The 27,442-nt window shown below is 37.4% G+C and overlaps 1 protein-coding gene and 1 pseudogene across 1 annotated transcript; both read left to right on the top strand.

The window, feature by feature from the left end:
* Positions 1-2,769: 2,769 nt before the first annotated feature.
* On the top strand, positions 2,770-3,587 carry LOC122076408 (annotated as a pseudogene).
* Positions 3,588-14,993: 11,406 nt separating this feature from the next.
* LOC122076058 (peroxisomal fatty acid beta-oxidation multifunctional protein AIM1-like) lies at positions 14,994-27,411 on the top strand. The gene is made up of 18 exons (XM_042641342.1): positions 14,994-15,218; positions 15,460-15,531; positions 17,112-17,174; positions 17,282-17,338; positions 17,489-17,556; positions 17,704-17,785; positions 17,892-17,947; positions 18,696-18,998; positions 19,378-19,464; positions 20,587-20,761; positions 20,983-21,104; positions 22,612-22,775; positions 24,454-24,708; positions 25,605-25,726; positions 25,824-25,945; positions 26,155-26,303; positions 26,631-26,769; positions 27,224-27,411. The coding sequence occupies exons 1-18, from the start codon at positions 15,125-15,127 to the stop codon at positions 27,266-27,268; spliced, it is 2,175 nt and encodes a 724-aa protein (XP_042497276.1). The 5' UTR covers positions 14,994-15,124; the 3' UTR covers positions 27,269-27,411.
* Positions 27,412-27,442: the final 31 nt, after the last annotated feature.

Below are 27,442 nucleotides of genomic sequence, written 5' to 3' on the forward strand. Positions count from 1 at the left end.
GAGACAGATTTTAACCGTCCCATGCTTAGGGACGGATTATATTCTGTCTCAAGTATTATGAATTGGGACGGTTTATTCTCCATCGCTACTGCTCACATATTTTGACTTCCCGCGAAATGCTTAGCCAACCGCGCTTTTCCATATTTCGACTAGACTCTAGAATTATAAGAAGGGGAAAATCAACGCCGCTGCTCGCATACTGCTTTTCCAAAATCAAAGCCGATGCTTGCATACCTACTTGTCATATTTCAACCGAGGTTTTCCAAAATCGAAGACCTAACAGTGCAACAATTTCACGCCTTCACTCACTGGTTTCCCACGAAGTGAGCAACCGTTGTAAATCTCCAAGAAATTCGATCGTCTTCCTTCCCAAAACTAAAACCCAAAGTCAGGTATGCTATTTTCCTCTCCCACTTCTCTTTATTATGATTTTTCTTGTATTTCGATCTATTCCTTACCATTAAATCCAGTCATATTTCAACCGAGCTTTTTCAAAATCGAAGATCTAACAGTGCAACCTTTCCGCCTTCACTCCCTGGTTTCCCACGAAGTGAGAGCAACCGCTGTAAATCTCCAAGAAACTCGATCATCTTCCTTTCCAAAAGCTGAAACCCGAACTCAGGTACGCTATTTTCCTCTCTCACTTCTCTTTATTATGATTTTTCTTGTATTTCGATCTTTTCCTTATCATTAAATCCAGTCATATTTCAACTGAGCTTTTTCAAAATCGAAGATCTAACAGTACAACCTTTCCGCCTTCACTCCCTGGTTTCCCATGAAATGAGAACAACCGTTGTCAAGAACAGAAGGAACTCGATCATCTTTCTTCCCAAAAGCTGAAACCCTAAGTTAGGTACGCTATTTTCCTCTCTCACTTCTCTTTATTATGATTTTTCTTGTATTTTGATCTATTTCTTACCATTAAATCAGCATAAGAGAGGAATCCACAGAAATGGTGGAGTTCCTGTCTTTTACCATGATCAATGTAGTGTTTCTTAATATGTTTGGATGAGTATCCTTGCTCTTTTTTTTTTTTAAATCTTTCTTTACACCTATGAGCAGCGTGGTATATGAGAGGAATCCACAGAAGTGGCCGTTTAATGCTTTCCCAAATTTCAGAATGAATTCAATACCCATATCCAGAACTAATTCATATAATACAACGGTGAGTAACATATTAGAGCTTGAATTAGAAATTAAATTGATCCATTATTTGTGCTGCAGTTCCAGAGATTGAATGGTTTAAAAATTTATGATTATGATGGCTGATCATGGAACAGTTTGCATCATATAATAGCATAAAAAACTTAGAACTTACAGATCAATGACTGGGACAGGATTAGGAGTGTATGAATTAGGAATTAAGTAGAGGAGTCTACTATTTTCCCTGACTGCAGCACATGCCCATGTGCTGCAGTCTATTTTATTTTCCCCTGTTTTTAGGGATATTTAGGCCAGATTTGATGATGATTGAATTTTTAGTTTTCTAATCATAGATGATAATTGAGGCTTCCACCCCTTACTCTGTAAAATAGATTCCCACTATCTCATATCATGTGCTTTTTTCCCCCTATTTGAAATAGGTGCAAATGAGAATCCATGTGGCTAACTCTATTTAGTTGGATAGGTTGAGTTGGAGGAGGTGTTGCTTGTTAGCCATGTGTAAATATGGGTAAATAGATTCTCTATTGAACAACTGAATTTTCTTTCAATGGTGAAGGAAGAAACCCATGCTCATGGTCATCAGTATCATTAAATGATCAAGGGAAATTAACTAGCTTTGTTAGAGGTATAGCATGTCCAAGGAATGTTGTTATTATGTCTAAGAGCACAAAACAATATCTTCCTCGATGAAGTTCCCTTTGAATAAAAGTCATTTATATATAGGAAGACTCTTAAGATACTCCCCAAGAAAAAGCATTAATCATTGATTCAGTAGTACAAGCAAGATCAAACCTCACAGGTTTGCAAATTCAGTTTTTGTCTCTTTGGACAGCTGGTAGTGTATTTTGTCATTCTTTTAAAAGAGGGCTTGGACATGCATCCTTGGTGTGTATTTCAGGGGCTGGAGAGGATATGAGTTCAGTTTAGTTTGGGTTAAACCATAGTTGGAAGAAATGGATCGAATGGATATTGCTTTGATCGATCTCTGTTCTTGTCTGATACAATTCAATGGATCGATATGGACGAAAGGTTAGAAGGTAAAATTCATGGTTTAAATGAAAACCAGGAGATCAAATCTTAAAGAAACCCATAAAAAGTAATAATCGAGGTCTTAAAGAAACCCATAAAAAGTAACAATCGAGGTATATGATATAAGACTCAAAATTGTTCTTTATCAGAGATATGAAGAGATCTTTATCTTTAGGAAGAAGTAATAATCGAGGCATGGGTAATCAGTTTCTTCCTTGTGCTTGCTTTTCCTTCTGGTTCTTCTAGATCACTTGCCGTCCCCAGCAACAGATAAGATTATGTATCTACAGTAGGTGATTCTTGGAATGAGTAGAGATGGTCTGAGGGTCGCAATTGAGTCTTGTAATTAGTGCAATGAGGTTGGATGTGAAGATCCCTTCATGAGTAGTCCTACAGCTTCTGATTGCTTCGACATTGACAATTCTACATTTCCAGATGTGAGGTTAGTCCATAGAGTGGACGAGTTAGACAACAGGTTAGGTGAAAATAACTCTATTTTTGGTATAGTCGTGCGCAATGTAGACCATTTTGCAGCCAAGAAAGAGATCTATCTGGTTTACAAATGTCAAGTACTAGATGTACCAAGGCCATGGTAGTTTTGGATTCTCATGCTCAAGAGTGGCAACATGGATAATTTCAAATACCTCTGATTACTCTATAACTTGGGAGAAGCAGCCTGGGGAGGGTAGTTGGAAGTTCCATAATATTCTGAGGTCAAATCATAAGTATCCATGGCTTATGCTCTACTTAAGATCAGCTGCAACAAGAGGATTTCCTGGTGGGTATCACTACCAAACCAGGGGAATGCCAAAAATTATTCCAAAGTCACCCAATTTCAAATTGAATTTTCTGGCCATAAAGAAAGGGAGAGGTCCAAATAGCCAATTCTATCTCATGGACACTGTAATTTGTTGGAAGAATGATGGCAGCCCTTGCGATAGCAATGTAACAAGCGATGTGAAGCGTTACAGTGTGATGATAATCAATCTTATTACTGAAGCATGGTGTAACCTTGATAACCTTAGAATCTGTCCACCTTATCATGCACTTCCTAATGGCACCGGAATCCATCGTACAGACTAGGAGAACCTCCCTTATGAGGCATACCATGTGTATTGTTCACTAGGGAATGCAGAACATTTAGAGGAGCCATTTAACTATTGTGATGCATGTAGCAATCCTCAGCCTCAGGAGATTCTTGACATACTACCACACCCAGTCTAGGGAGATTAAAAGAAAGGTCACTGATGAATTGGTGATGCCAGGACTTGGGAGCTGGATGTAGGGAGGTTGTGACAGTCACTGTATTTCGATTCTTGGACCCAGGTACTCAGCCAGTAAAGAGAACTTGGCCATCTATCACCTTTTGGTCACAAGAATTTATTTCATCTTAATTTGAGAGTATACCTGCTGCCTATATTTTGAGGAGTGTTTTTGCTGAAGAAAATTTCACTCTTCTTAAAATTTAACGCCTGACTAGCAAGGTCTTGAAATCAAATTTAGAATTTCCTGAAATGCCAAAATGTTGGAGAGTCTAAGAAACAATAATTGGGATATTTCAGGTGTAGATCCTGACACTTTAACACCCTTAAACAACTTTAAGCCCCTAAGCAATAAAAGAAGACAGACTAGACAACCCCTACATTGCAATAATAAATAAATAGGGGCTAAGGGGCATCTTGGTCTTATGCACCAAAGAAATTATAACTAGAACCCTTAAGCTTAATAGAGTATGAGACTCAGGAGATCAGAACACTGATGTAGTCACATCAATGCTGAGAGAAACCCAAAAACTGAAATAGGGCCCTAATGTAACCCCATTCCAATCTATCATATACTTTTTACATGTCTAACTGAATAACTACCCACCCTTGTTTACTTTTGCAATGTTTCATACAGTGAATTACCTCACTGTATGAAATTAAAATATTATTCAAATTTGACTACCCTTAAAAAAATAGCCTGATAAGGAGATATAAATCTGGCAGGAAAGGTTGAAACTTTCTCGCCAAGTGTTTCAAGATAATTTCTTTTTTAGGAAACGAAAGTGATTAGAGTGTGGTTAGTACCAATAGGCAATGTAAGAGCTACAACAAACTAACTCATGAACAAAACCAACCACGTCCCTATGACCAAAATCCCATGTTTTATGAAAAAAAAACCGCCAAGACTCTATCATGAGCTGGTGCCTTAAAAGCACCAATACTAAAAACAACTTCTTTAATCTCATCCTCAAAAGGGCAGAGAAATCAAATGCTAATTTTCTCTATCATGTTAACTTCTAATTACTTCATACATGCTATGTAAATAACTATACTTGAGGAAACATAAGCATACTCCATACACTTAAAGTAAAGCTTTTAGAAATGATTGAATGATAAAACACAAAAGGTGATTATGATCATACTCTATGAGAACCCCATAAAAACAAAAACCCTCTTCCATTTACTTAATACTTAATATAACTTGGGTTTTTCTTTTACCGTTGTCAAGTAGAATTTCTAACAACTGGTGTTGTGCTTGATCAGTTTGAATCATTTTGTTTTCAGTAGGTCCTTTTGAAAGGCAAAGTCGTGAAGAACTAAAGAAGGTTAAACATATAGTTCATCCTATTGTACTGTTTCAAGAATACTTACTTTAAATACTAACATAACTTTTATCTTTGTTGCAGTCCATAATGGAGCTTATAGTTCTAATTTCAAACCAAATTACACATCAGGTGATTTGATGGTCTGCAAACAAGATTGTATTCATCCTTCACTATAAATAACCATGACAAAAATATCGGCTAATTATTTGTGGAAATGTTCCAATCTGCAGAATAGGTAAGAGCAACGAATCAATAAGAAAGTTTGGAGGAAAGAGGTTGCTGCTAAGGGGAGCGTTGATGATGGATTGGGCATATACAACCATTTGGATTGTATGTTTAGAATAATTTCTCTGAAATATTAGTTTTATTTGATGATTATGTAAATATTAAATTTGTATGGATTTGTTTCATGTTAATACTTTTGGATGATATAATTATTAACTGTTGTCTGGTTAGATCTAGTAATGTGTAACAACAGGGTCATTATATTATGCATGCCAGCAAAATGAATATTTTTTTTTTCCTATATGATCTTTAGGGACGGATTTTTTCCATCTCTAAAAGCATAAAAATTTTCTTATTTGCAATGGAAATTATATGTCTCTATAAGGTGGATATTATTCAAGACAAAAAAATATTGTCTCAAATGATAAAGTATTTAAAAAAGCTTTACTAATTGAGATGGAAGTAATCTGTCTCTATAATGAGGAAATGATTAAGGACAGTAAAAATTTGTCTCAAATGATAACGCCCTTTCTTATTTGAGACAATAGTCATCTGTCTCTATAAAGAGGACCCTATTAATGAAAAAAATATCTTGTCTCAAAAGAAATAGTTTTTTTAATTTTTTACGACGGTAAGTAAGGGTGGCAAATAATTCTTTAGTTATAGAGACAGAAATATATTGTCTCTAAGTTTCCTGCCAACACAATATTTGCGACAGATTTTTCCATCGCTTTATTTTCTATTTGCAATGGTTAGTTCCTGCCTCAAAATCTGTCGCAATTAACCACTTAGAGACGGAAAAAAATTTTCGTCTCGTAAATTATGCGACGGCCGTTGTAACGACAGTTGTGTGACGAAAATTTATACTGTCCCTAATAGGTATTAGCGACACTATTTTTGTATTTGGGACAGATAATTTCCATCCCAAAAACCCTTTTTTCTTGTAGTGGCCTTCGTACTGATCTGAAGGCAATAGTTGTAGCCTTCAAGTTCCCTACATATGCACAAGTGGTGGAGACTGCCCAAATTGTTGAAGACAACACGAAAGTTGTATCATCTAGTGGATCAAATATTCAGAAGAAAAGGCCTTATCCTCATTTACCTCTCTACAGTGGGAATCACAAGTCACAACAAGCTTCATAGAGTAGTACACCATCATCAAGAGAGGACTGCTTGCCCCAAGTGCAAGAAATTGCATATCGGAGAATGCAAGGCTGGCTTGAACGTCAATTTTAGGTGTCACAAGGAGGGTCATATGGCAAAGGATTGCCCCAGACCGAACCTGACTACAATAGGCCATCAACACAAGGCAGGACAACAGTCATTTCAAAAAGGTCATGATCATTAGAACAATCAGAGAACCAAGGCACATGCTAGAGTTTTTGCCATGATTGAGGTGTTAGTGATTCTAAATCCTAGAATCATTTGAATTACCTATAGTGTATAGAATACAAGAATGAATAATAGAAAGAAATCAATCACATACCCGTTGAGCGTGAATAAAGTCCCTAAATCAAGGTTGACGCTTGTACCACGAACTATGATGAAGAACCACGCAATATGGGTCCTTCTACTGAGATCTTCTGCAGCCTCTTACTATGGGATCTTCTCTCTGTCTTTACACTAGCTCTGTGAGAAAGCAGTGCTCCCAAATATTATTATGAAAAGTAATAGTTGTAGGGACCGTCAGTATTCTATATATAATAGAATTCCTAAACCCTATTCCATTCCCACAATAGAATAGGGCTAGAAGTTTCCTAATTAGAGTGGTCCTTATTCTCTTGGACCCAATGGGTCAATCAATATCAGTTAAGCCCACATAAGAGTCCTAACAATCTCCCACTTGGGCTACACTGATACTGATGTCTTCCCATTGACATCTGGCCAAATAATTCCAAGATTGAATACCACTCAAAACAAACTTTGATCCAATCAATAATCTCCATTGTTGAACAATAGTAGAAAATACACCTCAATATACGGCATATAACTATCTAATGTTACAGACAACAGAAAATTATCAATTCAAATCGCCTGGAAACATAGATATAAGGAATTATATCATAACTGTGATCACATAAGATATATCCTTCCTTATAGGTCCGTTCCTGATCTAAAGATCAGCCTACCTTGAAAACCTCACAGGTAGAGAACTTTGATATTAATCAATACTTATGCAAACCGCCATTTTCTTGTATTAATATCTCACTTTGGCATACAGCCTATGGTTAACAACCATCTCCACGGATTTAGGATAAATACCGCCATAAATCACGAAACTTGGCTAAACACCGCCATTAACTGTGACATGTCAAAGTAAACCACAATAATCATACAATAATACGATGAGAGAGAATATAAATGAACACTATACTGGAAAGTAAACATCCTCAATATAGATTGTGCTTATAATGTATGATCTAACAAAATAATGCTTATTACAATACCACTATGGATAAGTAAACTCCCACTAAACAAGCATATCAAAAGATTCCATCACACCCATGTTAGAAACATGAGTCTTAAAAATTCCCACTGGAAGAGCTTTGGTCAGAGGATCAGCAACCATCTCTTCAGTAATAATATGCTCAACAGCGATCTCCCCAGCGTTGATCTTCTCGCGAACCACAAGATATTTAATCTCAATGTGTTTGGAGCTACTAGATCTCTTGTTATTCTTTGCAAAGAAAATAGCAGAAATATTGTCACACCACAAATGCAAAGGCTTAGAGATGGAATCTACAACTTTCAGTTCAGATATAAAATTCCTCAGCCACACTGCCTGCTTGGTAGCTTCATAAAGTGCCATAAACCCAGCTTGCATAGTGGATGAAGCTAAAATAGTTTGTTTGGCACTCTTCCAAGAAATAACTCCTCCTCCCAATACAAAAATGTATCCAGAGGTAGACTTTCTATCATCAGTACACCCACTGAAGTCCGAGTCAGAATACCCCACAACTTCAAATTTTTCTGATTTACTGAACACTAGCTTGAAGTCCTTTGTCCACTGTAAATAGCGCATGACCTTCTTGGCTGCAGTCCAATGAGCCAAACCAGCATCAGATTGAAACCTGCCAAGTACACTAATTGCAAAGGCAATGTCAGGGCGAGTACAAACTTGTGCATACATCAAACTTCCAACGGCAGAGGCATAAGGCTTGTCATTCATTGAGCTCCTCTCAATATCATTCTTTAGACATTGTTGCTTATTCAACTTGTCTTCTTTACTGATGGGTGTTTCACCACCAGAACATTTAGACATGTTAAACCTCTTTAAAACTTTATCAAGATATTCCTGTTGTGATAGCCCAAGTAACCCCCGCGGCCTATCACGACTAATCTCGATTCCAAGCACATAACTTGCTTCACCCATGTCCTTCATTTCGAAGTTTTCTGAAAGAAAACCCTTGGTCTCCATCAATAAGGTTTTGTTGCTGCTAGCCAACAGAATGTCATCCACATAGAGCACAAGAAAGATGAAACTACTCCCACTGAGTTTCAGATAGATGCACTGATCGATTGGATTCTCTACAAAACCAAAAGAAGTCACAACTCGATCAAATTTTAAGTACCATTGTTGAGATGCTTGCTTTAACCCATAAAGAGACTTTTTCAGCATACAAACAAAGTTCTCTTTATCATTTTCCTCAAAACCTTCAGGTTGTCTCATGTACACCTTCTCTGATAGCTCTCCATTCAGAAATGCTGTTTTCACATCCATCTGATATAACTCTAGGTCAAAATGGGCAACAATGGCCATGATAATTCTGAATGAGTCCTTTGATGAGACAGGTGAGAAGGTTTCCTTGTAATCTATCCCCTCTCGCTGAGTAAAACCCTTTGCCACGAGTCTAGCTTTGTAGCGTTCTACTCTACCTTGAGAATCTGTCTTGGTTTTGAAAACCCACTTAGATGCAATAGCCTTACAATCCTTTGGAATTTGCACTAATTCCCATACTCCATTGTTGCTAATGGATAACAGCTCTTCCTTCATTGCTTCTACCCATTTGTCTGAATGCTTATGATTAACTGCTTGAAGAAAAATAACAGGGTCTTCTTCTTGTCTTATGTCAAACTCACACTCATTCAAATAAGAAACATAATCAGAGTGCAGAGAAGGCTTGCGCACTCTAGTAGACCTCCTTATAGGTTCAGGTGGAAGCCTACCAATATTAGCGGTATCAGGAGGTGAAAGTGGGGCTGCAATAGCAATATCTGTCCCAACTTGCAAATCATATTCAATTGGAGTTTGAGTGACTGTATCATCAGACAGGATGGGATTGAGATCAATAAGTGAATTTCTCAACTCAACAGGTGCTATCTCAGGAGTGTCATACTCCCCTTCTTCAAAAGAGAAATTACGAGGAGTTCTAGACTCTTCATTGCATTCAACAAATCTAGCATGAGTGGTCTCTACAATTTTGTGTCCTGGACCAGGACAATAGAATCTATACCCTTTAGACCTCTCTGGGTATCCCACAAAATAGTAACTTGTAGTCCTTGAGTCAAAAACGTTTTCTTGAGGGTTAAAGACTTTGGCTTCTGCTTGACATCCCCACACTCGCAAGTGTCTAAGGCAAGGTATTCTGCTACTCCAGAGTTCATAGGGAGTCTTATTCACAGATTTACTTGGCACTCTATTGAGAAGGTAAACAACAATTTTAAGTGTCTCTCCCCATAAGGATTCTGGTAAGGTAGTATTGCTCACCATAGAACGGACCATGTCTTTCAGAGTACGATTTCTTCTTTCAGCTACTCCATTCTGCTGAGGTGTTCCAGGCATGGAATATTGAGGAATTATCCCATGTTCTTGCAAGAATTTTGCAAAAGAACCAAGCAACTGCTCAAAATCACCACTTCTCCCATAATATTCTCCACCCCTGTCGGATCTGACCACTTTGATCTTCTTGGAGTGGAAAAGTTCAACTTCAGCTTTTAAAATCTTGAAAACATCTAGAGCACTAGATTTCTCACTGATAAGGAATACATACCCATATCTTGACCAATCATCAATAAAATTTATGAAATAACGGTGCCCAGTGAGTGTAGGGACAGTAAAAGGCCCACAGATGTCATTGTGAATGAGGTCTAATACTTTAATGCTGCGAGTAGCATCCTTTTTCCTGGAGATTGTCATCTTTCCCTTAATGCAATCTATACATGTTTCCATGTCCTGAAAATCAATATCTTTTAATATCCCTTCCTTTACCAATCTTTTCATCCTCTTGATTGAAATATGACCCAACCTTCTATGCCACAAAATAGAGGATTTCTCATCAATCAGAGACCGTTTCACTCCCACATTCAGAACCCATGAAGAATTACAATTCAATCTATAAAGCCCATCAACAAGAGTACCACTACCAATAGAGATAGAATCATGTAATAAACAAAATCCAACTTGATTAAAATTAACAGAATAACCATCTGAACAAAGTCTAGAAACTGAAATCAAATTCCTCCTCATAGAGGGAACATAAACAACATCCTTCAAATCAATAAATGAGTCTGAATGAAAAAATAATCTAATAGTTCCTATGGCTTCCACTTCAACTCTAGCTCCATTGCCCACAAACACCGTCACTTCATCCTTGCTTGGCACCCTCCTGTTTAAGAACCCCTGCAAGGAATGAGTGATGTGAATAGATGACGCAGAATCTAACCACCATAAATCAATTGGTACATTAATCAAGCAAGATTCAAAACATACTAAGGATAGATTCATACCATCATCCTTCTTTTTCTCAAGGTAGGTCTTCCTCTTAAAACAATCCTTCTTCATGTGTCCTTTGGCCTTGCACCAAAAACACTTTATGCCACTCATGTCTTTTTGTACCCCAGATTCTTTGAAATTTTTCTTTCCCTTCTTGTTTTTCCCTCCTTTAAATGGAGTGAATTTTCCTTTCTTAAAGAACTTCTTGATCCCTTTGCTAGGTCCCATAGATGATGAAGTCTTACCTTGAGTAAGATTGGCACTTTCAACTTTGGTCCTATTAATTGTTCCCTCTTCCTGGGTTACCAAAGTGATCAATTCATCAAGACCCCATTTATCCTTCAATGTATTATAAGTTGTCTTAAGAGTCTTGTAGCTCTCAGGTAGAGAATTCAAGGCAATGGTGACCACGAAGTCATCATCAAAGTTAATACTTGTTCCTCTGATCTTGTTTCCTAGGGAAACCAGTTCCAGTATATGCTCTCTAGCACTTCCTACTCCATCAAATCTAGCCCCAGTCAATTGGCTCATGAGATCGTGAGCCTGTGATTTCTTAAAGCTATCAAACTTAGCTTTTATAGCAGTCAAATACTCAGAAGTAGTATCCTTTTTAGCAACACTATCCTTGATAGATTCAGGCAAAGCACTTTTAATAACAGCCAAGGACTTCCTATTTGCAGTGACCCACTTGTCATAATCCCCTTTCTCAGTTTGGGTACTGGTTGCAGTAGGTTCAGCTGGTTTGGTGGTCCTAGTACACAGATCTAGGTCCTTGAGAATCATGTAGACCTCTAAGTCTTCCATCCATTTGTTGAAATTATCCCCAGTAAGCTTAGGAATATCAAGTACACCAAAACTAGAAGACATCATGTTGAATATTTTAATAAATAATATTCTATTCAACATACAGATATATATGTAAAAGAATAAGCATGTAACAATTAGCAAAATTAAACATTACATGCTCAAGTATCAATTACTTCATGAGTGTCAATCGGAACTACATTTCTAACCTTTGGGTCTGAAACATACTGGTCCACTCAAGTTTTCGCTATTACTGCGAGACTTCTTCTAACTTTCGAAAAGTACCGCCATCTTTGGATGGACAACATCTTCTAGGTTGAGAAATCCTTTTTTTTTTTTTTACTTGCTTTAACTTTAACTTTAACTTTTCTTTGATAATGTCACCTTTGGGTGAACATTAGCAACCTTGCTACCAACCATTATTCTCTGTCTTTTCAAACAAAGAAGACCTTTGATTTGTATTCTATTACAATAAGGTTGAACTTTACCACTTTGGTGGATTCCACCCAATCTTACTGTAATAGTCTACAAATTCATTCCGGCAGCTAAAAGTGGGATTGTTTAACCATGAATAAAAAAAAATATTCATAAACAAAAGCATGAACTATATTACCAAGAATAAACAAGTTCATATTCTGATATGCAAGTAATGTATAAGTTGATTTTCTTTCATTTCTTCCAATTAATAGGAAAATTATAAAGAATCATTAAACACCCATGCTTGTAACTTATACAAAATAGATCATAAAAGTTGATCAAAACTAGGCTCATAATATATCAAAACGAAGAGCACGAAAAACTAGACTCAACGCAAAAAATCAGGGTGAAAAATTCTTCACCGTTTGCCCGTACGAGCCATTTGAAGTTACTATTTTTTTTTTTAATCAAAATCAATCCAATCCAACCGGTTCGGGCAAATTAGTTCCGGGTCAAAGTTCGGGTCAACGACCCGGTCAACCTTTGACCGAGTGGGTCATGAGTTGACCCACTGCATCCCGGGTCAACTAGGTAGGGTTTCCGAGTTGACCCGGCGATGACTCGCCGCCGTTTTTTTTTTGAAAAATTTTTATTTTTCTCTCCTCCGGCAGCCAATTTACGGCGGCGCGTGACGACGCGTCCGGAGGTTTCCGGCGACGTGCAGCATACCGCCGCGACCGTCTTCTCGTGCTCTACAACTTCCGTGAAGAAAGTTTTCCCATACGGGATCTTTAAGTAAGAGTAAAATAATAATTTTCATAAATAGAAACCCAAATCTTTTTTTTTCTTACATAATTTCTTGATTCTAACACCATAGTGTAGGCTCTGATACCAATTGTTAGTGATTCTAAATCCTAGAATCATTTGAATTACCTATAGTGTATAGAATACAAGAATGAATAATGGAAAGAAATCAATCACATACCCGTTGAGCGTGAATAAAGTCCCTAAATTAAGGTTGACGCTTGTACCACGAATTATGATGAAGAACCACGCAATATGGGTCCTTCTACTGAGATCTTCTGCAGCCTCTTACTATGGGATCTTCTCTCTGTCTCTACACTAGCTTTGTGAGAAAGCAGTGCTCCCAAAATATTATTATGAAAGTAATAGCTGCAGGGACCGTCAGTATTCTATATATAATAGAATTCCTAAACCCTAATCCATTCCCACAATAGAATAGGGCTAGAAGTTTCCTAATTAGAGTGGTACTTATTCTCTTGGGCCCAATGGGTCAATCAATATCAGTTAAGCCCACATAAGAGTCCTAACAATGGGTAAACATGCAGAGGCAAAATGGGGCGAGAGATCATCATCTTAACCCTTTTCATATAAAATGTTCAACAAGAGAAATTCAATAGAATTAAATTGACAGTTGTTAGTTTAAGAACACTCTACCTAGTTATTCTTTCTTCCTTCCTGCAACAATTAAATTTAAAGGTTTGGATTGTTATATATTCATATGATTACCATATCAATGTTGGGACCAACTAAGGGAATTGCACAGACATTTAACTAGAATGATTGTTGCAATTTGCCATCAACATTACAAGAATCATTTTCAATTGTTGAAGATGGCGAAATGATTAATTTAAATTAAGACTATGCTTGGAAGTCCAGAAAAGGAAAGAGCAAAAAGAAAAAAAATTGAATTTAAGAAAAGTGATATACAAAAATCAAGATTTTCGTCCTACTATGTTTTAATTTTTCTCTTTTCTTTCCTCGATATCCAAACATAGCCTTCAACATCTTCAACTACCGAAAACGATTACCGTGACATTGACTGCAAATTGATTGTATTATTATTTGTTTTGAATTGACTCCTTCCCTTGTCAAGTTAGGTGAGAAGAGGACAAAAGATGATATTAATTTTTAACTAAGCATGGCAATATGGCGAGGAAAATGTTGGTAATGGAAATTAATTTGAATTTGATTTAGAATCTAATCTCTCACAAGTCCAAGTCTAAGTCGTTTAGACTATTTGGTATTGGTCCTTTCTCTTTCTAAAGAGAGCTTGGTACCTCTCTCTTTCTCTCTCTTACCCTCATCTTTGTAAGGTATGAGAGAGACATATATCTTCATATGATTCAGTAATACGAATTATATCTTACCCTCTATATAAAACACGGTGGATCCCCTAAGCCTGGCCTCTACTCTAAGATTATGAACATCCGATGAGACCTGTCAAGAACGAGTTGGCAACTACAAAAAATGGTTGAGTATAACCTTTCAGTTTATTTATTTATTTATTTTTTTAGGTCAAAAGTGTGACTTGAACCTACTTTGCTAAAATAAGAAAGAGGTTAGAGTGGTAAAGTAATACCATCGTCATGACTAAGGGCGTTAAATGGTTCAGTTTGATTATTATATAAATAGTTTATTTCGATTAGGTGTAATATTTATAGATAAAATCAAAACCCAACCTTTTAATAAACGGTTTCGAACATTGAAAACTAAATCATTTATAACCAGTTTTCTTAAGTTTTTTAATTTTTTAAACTTAACATTGAATTAAATGGTTTATTATTATATGTTTTCTTTTAATAATTGTTTAATATAAATTTATTTTTTTCAATTGAAATGTTTTTAAACTTAGCATTGAATAACTTAAACTTATTATATATATATATAATGTGAGTGGCCAAGATGTGTTTAGTGAGAATCGAACTTAGGACGTCTGAGTTTACGATTCGTACCAAAATTGTTGTTCATGAACTACGATATCCCTTGGATTAATACGTATTAATCTTAAACAAACTCTTTTTTTATTAAAATATATTATTTTTTTCAATTGACTATTAGGTAGACGTGGAAAATGCGTACCGTAAATCCAAGGGTGGGTAAATTTTTTTTTTTTTTGGGGGCGGTAAACATAGTAGTTATACATGACTTGTTTGACGTGGAATGGCTAGAGTAAACGTTGGTCGTTGCTTAGGAGGGCTGACTAAAATTACACGAGGGGTCTAAAGACTCTAAAACTTTATAAAGATTTCCGACAATCATTTCGCTGAAAAGACACCTTCGGCCTCTCTACTCTCTCTATCTCTCTCCATTGCGATTCAGCTTCGGAATTTCTGCTAGAGGAACCCTATCTTTGAATTTGATTCTGCTGAGTCGTAGCCATGGCGGATAAGCCACTCAAGATGGAGGTCGGAAGCGATGGAGTCGCTGTCATCAGGATTTCTAATCCTCCCGTTAATGCGTTAGCTCCAGCAAGTAAGCCTCAGATCCCTCTATTTTTTATGCTTTCTAATTACGCATTGTTTTGGCATGGTTGCCCGATCTACTGTGTTTTCAATTATGCATTAAAAGTGCGTTTGGTTCCTTGTTGCCTTTTTGCGTTCTAATGTCAATCATTTTGGAAGATTTTTACGTCCTTATTTCTGAATTTTAGTCCATTATTTGGAACGGTTTGCTAATACTTGGAAGTATTTTTTTTTGTTTATTTGAAATGCAGTTCTTCTTGGTTTGAAGGAGATATATGCCGAAGCGATGAAAAGAGATGATGTTAAAGCTATTGTTGTAACCGGTAACCCTTAGAAAACCGTTGCTTTGATTGAATCTCCCCCAGTTAAGCTTCATAATGATCGTATTGTCTAGGCTTACTTTGGTTGTCAAGAAATGAATAGAAAAGATTTTATTTTATTTTATTTTTTATTTTTTAATTTGAATTTGAATACAGAGATAGAGATAGACACATAAATCAGTCATTGCATCATGATGACATTGTTTTATTATGATTCAATGATTGGCTTATGTGTCTATCCCTCTCCTCAATTCAACTGAGGGAGAGGATCCGGGGGAATAAGTAATAATAGTATTGATGGAGAAAAAGAAAAGAGCAGGCTAAAATAAAATAGCAGCACAACTACATACAATTATCAACCCACAGTTACAAAGGACTGCAAATCCTTTTTTTTTTTTTTTGAGTCAGTTCTACATCATACATAAGTGAGCAAACATTGGTTATTAGGTCTTTATTCATAGTTAAAGTAGGATCTGGGGCTGAATGAACTTGAAGCTATCTGATCACCTGCATCGAGTCACCTTCAATAATCCTGTTCATCCACCCACTAGTTGAGGAAACTTCCAAACCCTTATTAATCACCTTAACCAGAAATGATGGAATCAGATCTTCCAATAGGACCTGTAAAGACCAAGAAGATAAAACTCATGATTGGTGAAGACACTTCTAATACTTATTTGGACCAGGATAACCAAAGACCTGCCATCAACATTAAGCTTAGTGACATGGAGAGGGGGGGGGGGCACAGACATGATGAATCTGAGTGGATGCTGCATTAGAGGAGGCCTTTAAATCCCAATATCTCAAAAAATAGTCAATTGAGATGCAATGAAAGGCCTCCAATTTGGTGACCTGTCTAGAATCCTCAACATAATAATGATCTCTAGCAACTCTAGACATCTTATCACTACCCACCCCCACCCCCACACCCCCACCTCCACCTCCACCTCCACCTCCACCTCCACCTCCACCCCAAAATTGATCCAAATATGACCAAGAACAAAAATCACCACATAAGCTTTCTCTCTTTCCAAGAGTGGCTGAATAACGAAACTCTGTGAAGCGTCACAGGTATTTTATTTGTCATTATGCTGAGAAAATTCTGTTTACTATTCCCATTGGAAGCCCATTCTATTTCCTAAGATCCAATAGTACCAATTTGACAAAAAAAAAAAAAAAATAAATAAAATAACTAATAGCTCAATTGGATGAAGAAAATCAACCTCTTTTTAAAATCTTTCTGGATTTCACCATTGAAACCTGTGTTTCTTCTAAAAGTTATCATCATTCTAATCCATTTCCTTAGGTTCTGCGTAATACATATAAATAGCTTTCTAATCACTGTGAAATAACAAACAGTAACTCGTCTTGTGAAACTGTGTATTACACAACTTCCAAACACCATGTTTGACAATACTTCGTCTTATAAACTTATGCTTCTCATTTGAGCATGTATTACATTTCACCTTTAGTGAGTCATACTAGGAATCTAGGATCACATTTTCAGGTCTTCAAATGAAGCAGGGTGATTGATCATTAACCTTTATTTGGATGTCTGATTGTGGCTTATTCTTCTTCTAAAGGTGAAGGCAGGAGATTTTCTGGTGGTTTTGACATCAGCGTTTTCGAGAAGATTCACAAAGATGGTACAACTCATTCGCTGTAATCTATGCAATTAAACGAGTGGTGACTTGAAAGGGTTTGATGCCCAGAGATTTAGGGAAGTGATCAAATGTGTTGTTTGCTTTGGCAGGGGATATTTCACGGCTGCCTGATGTTACGGTGGATCTTTCAATCAATGCAATGGAAGGTCTTTACCTGACTCATATTTTTGAGTTTTTTTAGTGGTGTTATGATGCTTATATGACGATGAATTCATTTACTTTTAATGGGAACTCCTAAAATGATCTAGAGAGGTTTCTTCTAATGTATAGCCTTGTCTCCCTTGCTCTAATTCCAGATGCAGAAAAGCCTTCTGTTGCTGCTATCGAAGGGCTTGCACTTGGAGGTGGCTTAGAGTTGGCACTGGTTCGGTTTTTTTTCTTTTGGTTCCTTCCCACCCTCCCCCAAAATCCCCTATTAAATGACCAGCTCATTTTATTTCCTCTTATAACTATGGCTCTCAAGATGTTAACTTAGTTCAGTCGTTCATCCCGTCTGATTAACTATATACAGGCATGCCATGCACGTATTGCTGCTCCAAAAGCTCAACTTGGCTTGCCAGAGTTAACGCTTGGAGTTATTCCTGGTTTTGGAGGTACTGAATTCTTTCTTTTGCATGTTAAGTTTTATTTTGAGGTCAGATTATGGTTGTGCTATTTCTAATGCAGCATTGACTTAAGCAACTGCTATTTACATTTAAGGTACTCAACGTCTTCCGAGGCTTGTAGGGGTATCAAAGGCTGTTGAAATGATGCTGGTAAGCCTGCTCCCTGTCCTTATATATAGGAAGGGCTTAGGTATATAGATGCTGAAAAGATTCTACATGCAAGCTCCAAGCACCCACCCATCCACCCACCCACCCAATGAAAGAAACCTTTAACTTCGTTGAAGCTTTATGGTGTACTTTGGTCATATCTATTGTGAAGATATGTTCAGCCCAACAAAGCTTCCTCGCTGTGGATTGTTAATTGCTACATTGCCATAACTTGATGTATCATCTGTTTATTCCTAGAGTGCGTTGGACATCAGAACTTCCATGAGTTTGGCTTTGAAAGTAAGCACCTAAAAGTCTTTCAATGACTCGCTCAGTTTCCTCTTTGAGAAGTTCTGATGACATGACTCTCAGGTTTCCAGTACCATAGTCAAAGTGCATTGGAGGAAAATTTGAAAAACACCTTGTGGCCATTTTCATTTGTCACCCAATCTAAAACATAGTTGAAGACTTGGGGACCTTAACCCAGATGGGAAAATTGTGGTAATTCATTTTTTTTCCTGATTGTCAGCCATGAGATGGAGCTCTGCTTTTGAATATTTGTAGATAGCCAGATGCCACCATAAAAATGGATTGAAGGGAAGCGAAACCAACTTTTGGGTGGACAGTAGGTCCCCCCACCAGCCCACCCCCACCCCCCAGAAAAATATAAAAATTCCATACATGTGTATGTTGAATTTATAGATTAAGTTTCAGGTGGAGCTGATCATATTGTGCTTCTAATCCTTTACAGAAGTCCAAATCAATAACATCTGAAGAAGGGAAGAAGCTAGGTCTTATTGATGATGTTGTATCTTCCGAAGAGTTGCTACGTGCATCTCGACGCTGGGCTTTAGACATTGCTGAAAAGCGCAGACCCTGGGTATCTTCTCTTCGCAGGACTGACAGACTTGGTTCCCTATCTGAGGCACGTGAGGTGATAAAAAGAGCTCGACAGGAGGCAAGGCAGACTGCTCCCAATATGCCCCAGCATCAAGTATGCCTTGATGCGATTGAGGAAGGCATTGTTTCTGGAGGATATTCTGGTGTTTTGAAGGTATATCTGCTTTAAGGGCCTTTTAAAAGTTTCGTGTATTTGCAGTTCGCTACAGTAGTCTGAATTATCTAGTCCATTTGTCCCCTGTTGTGGTGAATTTATCCAGAGTTCTAGTGTTTTAAATTCCGTATCTTTTAAAGCTCCTCCTTTTAGTTCGAGTATGGTAAGAAGGGAACAAGGAATAAAATAGGGGGAAGCTAGTAAAAAAGGGGAGGTAGGGAATGTGTATGCACAGGAAAAAGCATGCCTAAGATCTAGAAAAGGAAAAATGATTACTTTTGCCATGTATTTATTTCTAAGATGTTCAAATCATGTTTGAGTTGCTCTTTCTTCCAATACATGTTTAATCATTGACTATTCTGAATATTGGTGATTGTAGGAGTCAAAAGTATTCAAAGAGTTGGTGTTATCAAGCACTTCACAGGGTCTTGTTCATTCCTTCTTTTCTCAACGTGCAACATCTAAGGTGAACCTCTCTGTATACATGGACGTCTAATTTCTATCTCTCTTCCCTCTCTGTGTTTTCTTTCCTTGTCTTCCATTTCATTCTTAGTTATGAGATTTCTGAGCTGTGAGGTTATATTTACATTCTCTTAGATTCTAGATCAAAGAATACCTGGACCTGATGTTATAGACATGGTCTGGGTATGGATATGGTTGGATCCAAGATGTTGACATGCCTGATCATGAATAACTGGGAGAATATTCTTTATCCATGTGTAAGATAATAGGAAGTGATTTTTTTTTTCCAAAAAGTGTGTCCTTTTCTGTGACATAATTGAAATTTGCATGTTTTTGTATCAGACTTCCCAATAGCAACCATAAATTCTCTGGTATGGCCATAAAGTTATTTTCAATGCTGGTAAATTTTTCTGTTTGAACATTGTCAGATTATAAACTGCTGCATTTCTATGCTTTTGGTAGATATACTCCAGAGATAAATGCAAGAATGATGAATTGAAGTGGTATTTTGATAGCCACATTGACAATTATCTGATAGGTTTGTCAGTGATGGATTTACTTAAGTCCCTTAGTATATCTAATCTTCTTTATTATCCATTCAATTGTTTTTTTGTTCAATGTTGGAATAGATTGGTACCATATTATAACTACTTGAGATCCCATGGCCATGGCATTTGGGGAACTGTGACCAAGGCATGATGTATTAGTGTTAATTTAGTACTTCAATCTGACATATGAATATATGATAAAAAAGTTGTAAATCAAAGAGATTGAGTTTAGAGATGAGGGAGAAGTAGAGAAGAGAGGAACGAAGAAGAAGGAGAAAAGTTGAGAGGAGAAAGTGAGTGAAGAGTGCAAATCGTGAGTGAGCCATTTGCTCTTTTCACCTATCACCTATATTAGGTTCAAGATAATATCTTAGGAAAGTACATAATCCACCCTAGGGAGGTAAAAGGTAAAAAAGGAAAAATACAATTTAGGACAACTTAATATAAAGACAGTTCCGAAAGTACCCGTATTACATAAGATCCAACAAAAAATAAATCAACTGGTGCTTCTTTATTTGATAAAATGGCTCGGCTACTATACTTTCTGAGTGAATTTTCCTTGCTTGTACATTGTGCAGGTACCTCATGTTACGAATGTTGGGCTCAAACCAAGGAATATTAAGAAAATCGCTGTTATTGGTGGAGGTCTTATGGGTTCTGGCATAGCGACAGCTTTTATCCTTAGCAATATATCAGTCATTCTCAAGGAAGTCAATGCAGAGTACCTGCAGAAGGGGATGAAAGCTATAGAAGGTTTTTTTCCTTGTTTTTTCCTTATAGAAGCTTCTTACAATTAATGGTTTTTGTCCATTAGTGAGCCCTAACTTCTTAGGAATGCATTGTCCATACAGAATATGTAGAATGACCAAAGAGATCACTTAGTCAACATCATTTGCATGTGATTAATAATTTCAAATATCATATTTCTGTTGAATTTTGTACTTATAAGTTGAAATCTGTAACATGTGTTCCAGAAAATCTCAAAGGTCTGGTAGTAAAAGGAAAAATGACACGGGATAAGGCAGAGAAAGCTCTCTCGATTCTGAAAGGAGTACTGGATTACTCAGAATTTAAAAACGTGGATATGGTTATAGAGGTGGGCCATCTTCTCAGTTCTGTTAATGACCCTAGCACTAAGTTTATGTTTAATAAATTCAATTAGAGTGCAAAATGAATGCTTTGGTTCTTTTTTTCAAGGTGTATAGATTCTCAAGATGTTTTATTCATCTTGAACAAATCTTGTTTATTGGTTAATTAAATGTGTTGCAATATTTTTCTATGATCCTGGAAGCTGTTATGTATGTTGAAGTGGGAAATCCAATTTTTTTTTTGGTGAATTAATAAATGCATTAAAAGAAGGGGGAGGGAGAATATATCCCCTAAGGGAGATTGCAAACCCTATAAGGATAACCAAAGTCCAAAAGTACAGCATCCTCTGTCCAGTGGGCTTGAGGAGAGGAAGACATGTCACAAATGACATGTCTAATACAACACAAAATCCACATGGGCATAAATAAAAGGAGTCAGAAGCTCAACAACATAAAATTCAAAAGCCCACATGGGCAGAACAAGAACCCAGAAGCCCAAAAAAGGAGGGGCAAACAGGGAAAATCAGGTAGGGTTCCACCAAACCCTACCAACAGATCTCATCACTCCCGCTTCCAGCTGTCAATACATGAATCAAAATTCCGGTAGAAAAGGCAGGCACGGTGGCGGGGCATGGGCCTTGCGTAGGGCCACGGCCAAGAGAGAAGCTGGCCTCTCGGAGGAGATATCCGCGAAGGGGGTGCCGGCCTTTCGGAGGGCGTCGGCAAGGCGGTTGTCAGCGAAGCGTGGCTGGCAACCTTACGGGTTGCAAGCCATGCAAAGAGCTTGCCAAGAAACCACCAAGATAAACGATTCGATGAGAGAGCAAAGTGAGAAAACGCTTGGTCTGCCAAGGATACATAAGAGAGCATGGCTAGGTCAGTGGCACAATGGCACACTCCAACAATGGCAACTCAAGGATGAGCGGCAACAGTCCCAGCGAGCTTCAGCCGAGGAGGGGCGAGGAGCCAACGAAGTGGACAAGGAGCAAGTCGGAGTAGTGGATGGACGGTGACACAGCAATAACCGATCGAAGCAGCAACTTGAAGAAGAGCAGCAGCAGGCCCAGAGAACGCCGGCGGAAGGAGCCAACGAGTCCTACAGGGAGGATCAAGGGGATCCCGGCAAGACCATCACCAGATCTGATTCAAGACGGGAGTGGAAGGGATGGGGAGACGGCAGAAGAAGAAGAAAGGATGGGGAGGGGGGGGAGCAGCCCGACGTGACGCCAGGCGGCGACACTATAGGGTTCTCCTTTCTTTCTCGTGAGCGTTAGGCTTTTTTCAGAGACCGAGAGGGAGAAATCCATTTTACAATGTAAATGTGGTGGAGTCCCAAAGTAGATAACATATGGTATTAGCTGAGTTCCTCGGTGCAAAAATGCTACACTTTTTTCTGTTCTTCATAATATATGATATTTTGAATGACCTACATTAAACATGTGAAGTGCTTTTATTTTCTTTTGGTCTCCAGAATTGTTGGGAAGTTGTCTTATGAAGTTCATTCTCATTTTGCAGGCTGTTATTGAAAGCATTCCTCTGAAACAATCGATATTTAGTGAAATTGAGAAGATCTGTCCTCCTCACTGTATTTTAGCCACAAATACTTCTACTATTGATCTTAATATAATTGGAGAAAAGACCAGTTCGCAAGATCGTATTATTGGTGCACATTTTTTCAGGTCATTTGCATTTCTCTTTTCTCTCTCTCTCTCTCTCTCTCTCTCCCCCCCCCCCCCCCATTGGTAAGATTACAGAGGTGCATAAACATGATCACCAGTAGAGAGATGGCACATGATAATGAATAATATGAATTAAGTCAAAGCAGATTCAATAACACTGGGGAGCATTTGTCGAAGATGCAGATTGGACATGACTGTACTAGTGTTCTGTTCTTTCTCTTTCTCTTGAATAAACCGAGAACAGTAAGTTCAGTCTTGATATCAAAGCATCAATGATTGATGCAGATTCAGTAACAAAGAGGCAAGTTAATAGGGAGAATTTGATGAAGATGATGTTTTCACCTGGCTGTACTAGTGTACTGCTGATGTCAACATTTTTATGATCAAAGGTTCTCAATTGAAGAGTGATATTACCATGAAGTAGATGGTGATTTATGGGTCTTACCCTCTTCAAAGGAAAATTTACTTATTGTTCCGGGAAGCATTTAAGCTATTGAAAATTTTGTGTGCAGGAGTTTAAATTTCACTTTTGATGAGGTGCTGCATATTTTTTTGCACAAATTGATGAAGCATTTGATTGATGTTTTCTAAATTCTATGATGTTTTATCTTCAAAACAAATTTCAGCTTAAAGCCTGAAAATATTATATACCGTAGGTGCTATCATGTTTCCACATCGCATTTACCACCAAGTCTTTTCAACTATCATTTCTTCTCTTTTTTTTTTTTTCTTTTCCCGGGGGGGGGGGGTTTGCTCTTGATACGAGCTGGACATCTGGGGTTCTGGTAGTTATTTAGATGTGACTAGTCAATTTTTAAAGGGGCTCATTAGTTTTTTGGAATTATCTGTTTTTGGTTTGGTATCAAGTGTATGTTGTTGCCAGAAGTGAGCCCGCCTTGCATAAATTTCTAGCCACGAGAGTTTTTCATGTGCTAATGTAAATGTTGATAGACCGACCTACAAATTATTGCAGTCAAATTGGAGAATTCTTGTTGCCTGTCTTGTCACAATCGAGAAGGCTGCCTAGCATTGAAATTGGTAAATGAGCCTATTTTGGTGGAAGAGTAGAAGAGTAAATGAAAAGTTGAAAACTACTTAATTAGTTGGGCGAGAAACTTGTTCTTCTATTGAGTAGACACTTGGATACCAAGTTCCAACCTCATAAGTTAGCCTGTCAGAGATCACTAGTTGAATTGTTGATACTAATGTGGTATATCATTTCGGAAAGCAGAATGAATGATGATGCTAAAAGTTCTTAACCATCCTGTTAGTCATATACTTTGGCGGCTATAGTTATGCATCTTTGTGTTTGATATACTAGTGCATGTGTTATCCTTTGACATCTTCCTGGACAAATATTTGAACGCTTACAAGATGGCAGCATCATGTCATATCTTATGAGTTTAGAATAGTTATAAGTTTTTTCTATGCGTGCCATTAAATGGTTTGCTTCTTGTGCACAAGTGCACAGCACAGTGTAAAAAGAATACAATCTCAATATGTTGGATTTCCGCTGCTAAAATATTGGGAACATCATTCTTCTCACCATGCATATTAATTATTTAATTCATATGCTTTTGTTCTTCAATCTTCATGTGCTTTAATTCTAATTTTCTCTTTGATTAGCAGTTCTTCAATTTGCATGTGCTTTAATTCTATTTTTCTCTATGATTAACAGTCCTGCTCATGTAATGCCACTCTTGGAAATTGTTCGGACGGAGAAGACTTCAGCACAAGCAATCCTTGATCTGATGTCAGTTGGCAATTTAATAAAGAAGGTTCCTGTGGTGGTAGGAAACTGCATTGGTTTTGCGGTTAACCGGGCTTTCTTCCCATATGGTCAAGGAGCACAACTCTTGGCAAATTTGGGTGTGGATATATTTAGAATTGACAGCGTAGTCAGCAACTTTGGCATGCCAATGGGCCCTTTCCAGTAAAATTCTTGCTCTTTTAACACCATTCATTGCATGTATACATGTTTGTGCATGACATATCCATTTGGTGTTCCAATAAAAAACATGAGTTAAATAAGCATCAAAGTACAGGATATAGGGGGAGACATAATCTTGACTTGATCTGTGATATCTTTTTTCTTTGTTTCTAGGGCCCACATAGTCCATTCTTTTCTTGAGTTGGCATCCATCCAAAGCTTAAGCATCTAATTTCTCTCGTTTCTCGTCTATTTTCCAAAATTTTGAATTTCATGCAACCTTTCATAGTATTATCTGAACTTGGATTTTAATCAGCACAAGGGCGGCATTTCTGTGTAAGATGGTTGATGTGCTGTGTAAGATGGTTGATGTGCTGAGAAAATCTTCTGGAAACATGCAGTGCCAAGAATGATCCTACATGTAACAACACAAATATCTCTCTTTTTATTCAGATTTCAAAATAACCTGTGTCATCATTTATCTTTATACTGATCAACAGCAACAGGCTTTAGGGGTTCGGCTGACATCATGTCTGTGTTCAAACTTGACTCACATATTTGATTATTTGAGTTAATGGCCGAAAGCTCTTTATGCAATTCAAGTAATACCCATGGCAAGAGCATTTCCTTGGTGCAAGGAAATTGCTGGTTGATAAGTAACACATCAGAATATTTGTAGCCCTTGTGGTTGGGTACCACACATCGATATCTTTAATCTAAATTTGTTCTGGTCCCATACATCTATTTATATTCTTATTATTATTTGCATCTATGTACCTTTCCATGTTCATACATGTTGGAGTTCTGCTTGGATATATGCATGCATATCTATGTGGGTGGTTTTCCAGATGGATGACGAGGTATCACTGTTGGTTGTGGACCTGTGGTTATATTTACAGGCTTCAGGACGTGGCTGGATATGGAGTCGCGTTGGCAGCTGGGAAAGTACTTAGAACTGCCTTCTCAGATCGTTCGTTCAAATCTCCAGTAGTTGAACTTCTGCTGAAAAATGGACGAAATGGTACTGGGGGAATTCCACCTAGTAGATAACCCGAGTATACTTATTGCACAGCCCATTTCATGTCTATACCATATGATCAACTCTTTTGCTGTTTCAGGTAAAAACAATGGTAAAGGATATTACAGATATGAAAAGGGAAGCAAGCCAAAACCTGACCCTTCTGTGCTTCCAATTATTGAGGAGTCTAGAAGACTTACAAACATCATGCCTGGTGGAAAGGTTCCTTTTTTTCTCTTCATTAATAATTGACATTATCCATAAAAAAGAATGAAAGTTTCTCAGTTTCTCTGTATTGATTGGCGAACATCTATTTGCATGAGTTATTATACAAGTTCTATAGTTTGATGTCCAGCCTCACATCATGTATAAAAAATCATGTACATCTGATTGGTGACTTTCTGACATATTTAACGGACTATCTCTTGTAGCCAATATCCGTGAGTGACCAGGAAATCCTGGAGATGATATTCTTTCCAGTGGTAAATGAGGCTTGCCGTGTTATGGATGAAGGAGTAGTTATTAGAGCATCAGACCTTGATGTTGCATCTGTTCTTGGGATGGGTTTTCCTGCTTACCGGTGAGTGCTTTTAAGATGTAAATATCAGTTTCCTGTTTAAGTGGATAGACGGAACCAAGTCTTATACCCAGATTGCTTCCTTCTATTTCAAGCCCAGACCCTAAGTGGTTCAATATTGAATTTTGACAATTGGATCATAACATCTTTCTCTTTCAAGAAAATGCCCAAAATTATTGATTAAATATTGAATTTGCACTCTATCATACTTTTCTTCTCCATTTTAAGCTTTTCCTTCATGTTCTGAGGATATATATCAACAGACAAGTTGTCAATTTTGGAACATGTGGCTTACAGTTTTATTCCTCTCTCAACTCTTTCTTATGACAGTGGTGGTATTGTATTTTGGGCCGATACTATTGGATCTGAATATCTATTCACAACTCTCAAGAAATGGTCTGAGCTATATGGCAGCTTCTTCAAACCGTCAAAGTTTCTGGAAGAAAGAGCAAGAAAGGGCATGACCTTGGTAACAATTCTCTTTCTAACTTTTTGTTCATGGATGAGCATAATTAAGGGTTGCACCTTAGCCACCTATACAACCATTGAAAATAGAGGCTCACACTTCTACATAGATGGTGAGATAATATTATACAAACATAACACTATGAGGAATTTTCCTGTAAAATAGGATTTTCCACTGTTTGTTTTAATGTTTAAGTCCCAAAAAAAAAAAGCATTGAAAAGATAGAAAAAATTACATGGAAAATTTTAGAATGAAACAAACAGAGCATACATTTTTGAGATTTCCTTTTATTGTTTTGTTATTTAGTTTTCAATTCCACAAATTGATTTGATTTTCATGGAAGGTTTTTGAGTTCATCTAGATGCTTGTATTCAGTTTCTTCAATATGAATTTGAAAGTGTAATGGATTAGGGGAAGATTGTGATTGTGCTAACAGTTTTTTCCCCCTTTCTTTCAGAGTGCACCTGCTGGGTCATCTCAAGCTTCGAGGTCACGCATGTAAATAAGCCCTTCATGGCTTTAGCTGTCTTACGATTTTTCCCCCTCCAAGCGTTCCAACTATTTATAGGTAATAAATTGTGGTGCCAATCATTCTATTGGAACAGTTTGAATAGTTAATGAGAATCCAGTTGCTTACAATCTGTATATTATGCCTGTGCCTGTTACAAGCCAATTG

This window comes from Macadamia integrifolia, chromosome 4, assembly GCF_013358625.1.
Source record: "Macadamia integrifolia cultivar HAES 741 chromosome 4, SCU_Mint_v3, whole genome shotgun sequence".
Classification (NCBI taxonomy): Eukaryota; Viridiplantae; Streptophyta; class Magnoliopsida; order Proteales; family Proteaceae; genus Macadamia; species Macadamia integrifolia.

Excerpts from the sequence above, each read along its gene's own strand:
- LOC122076058 (XM_042641342.1), top strand. The coding sequence starts at position 15,125 with ATGGCGGATAAGCCACTCAAGATGGAGGTCGGAAGCGATGGAGTCGCT. Across the intron at positions 17,175-17,281 it reads CGAGAAGATTCACAAAGATG|GGGATATTTCACGGCTGCCT; the intron begins GTACAACTCATT and ends TTGCTTTGGCAG. Across the intron at positions 17,948-18,695 it reads AGGCTGTTGAAATGATGCTG|AAGTCCAAATCAATAACATC; the intron begins GTAAGCCTGCTC and ends AATCCTTTACAG.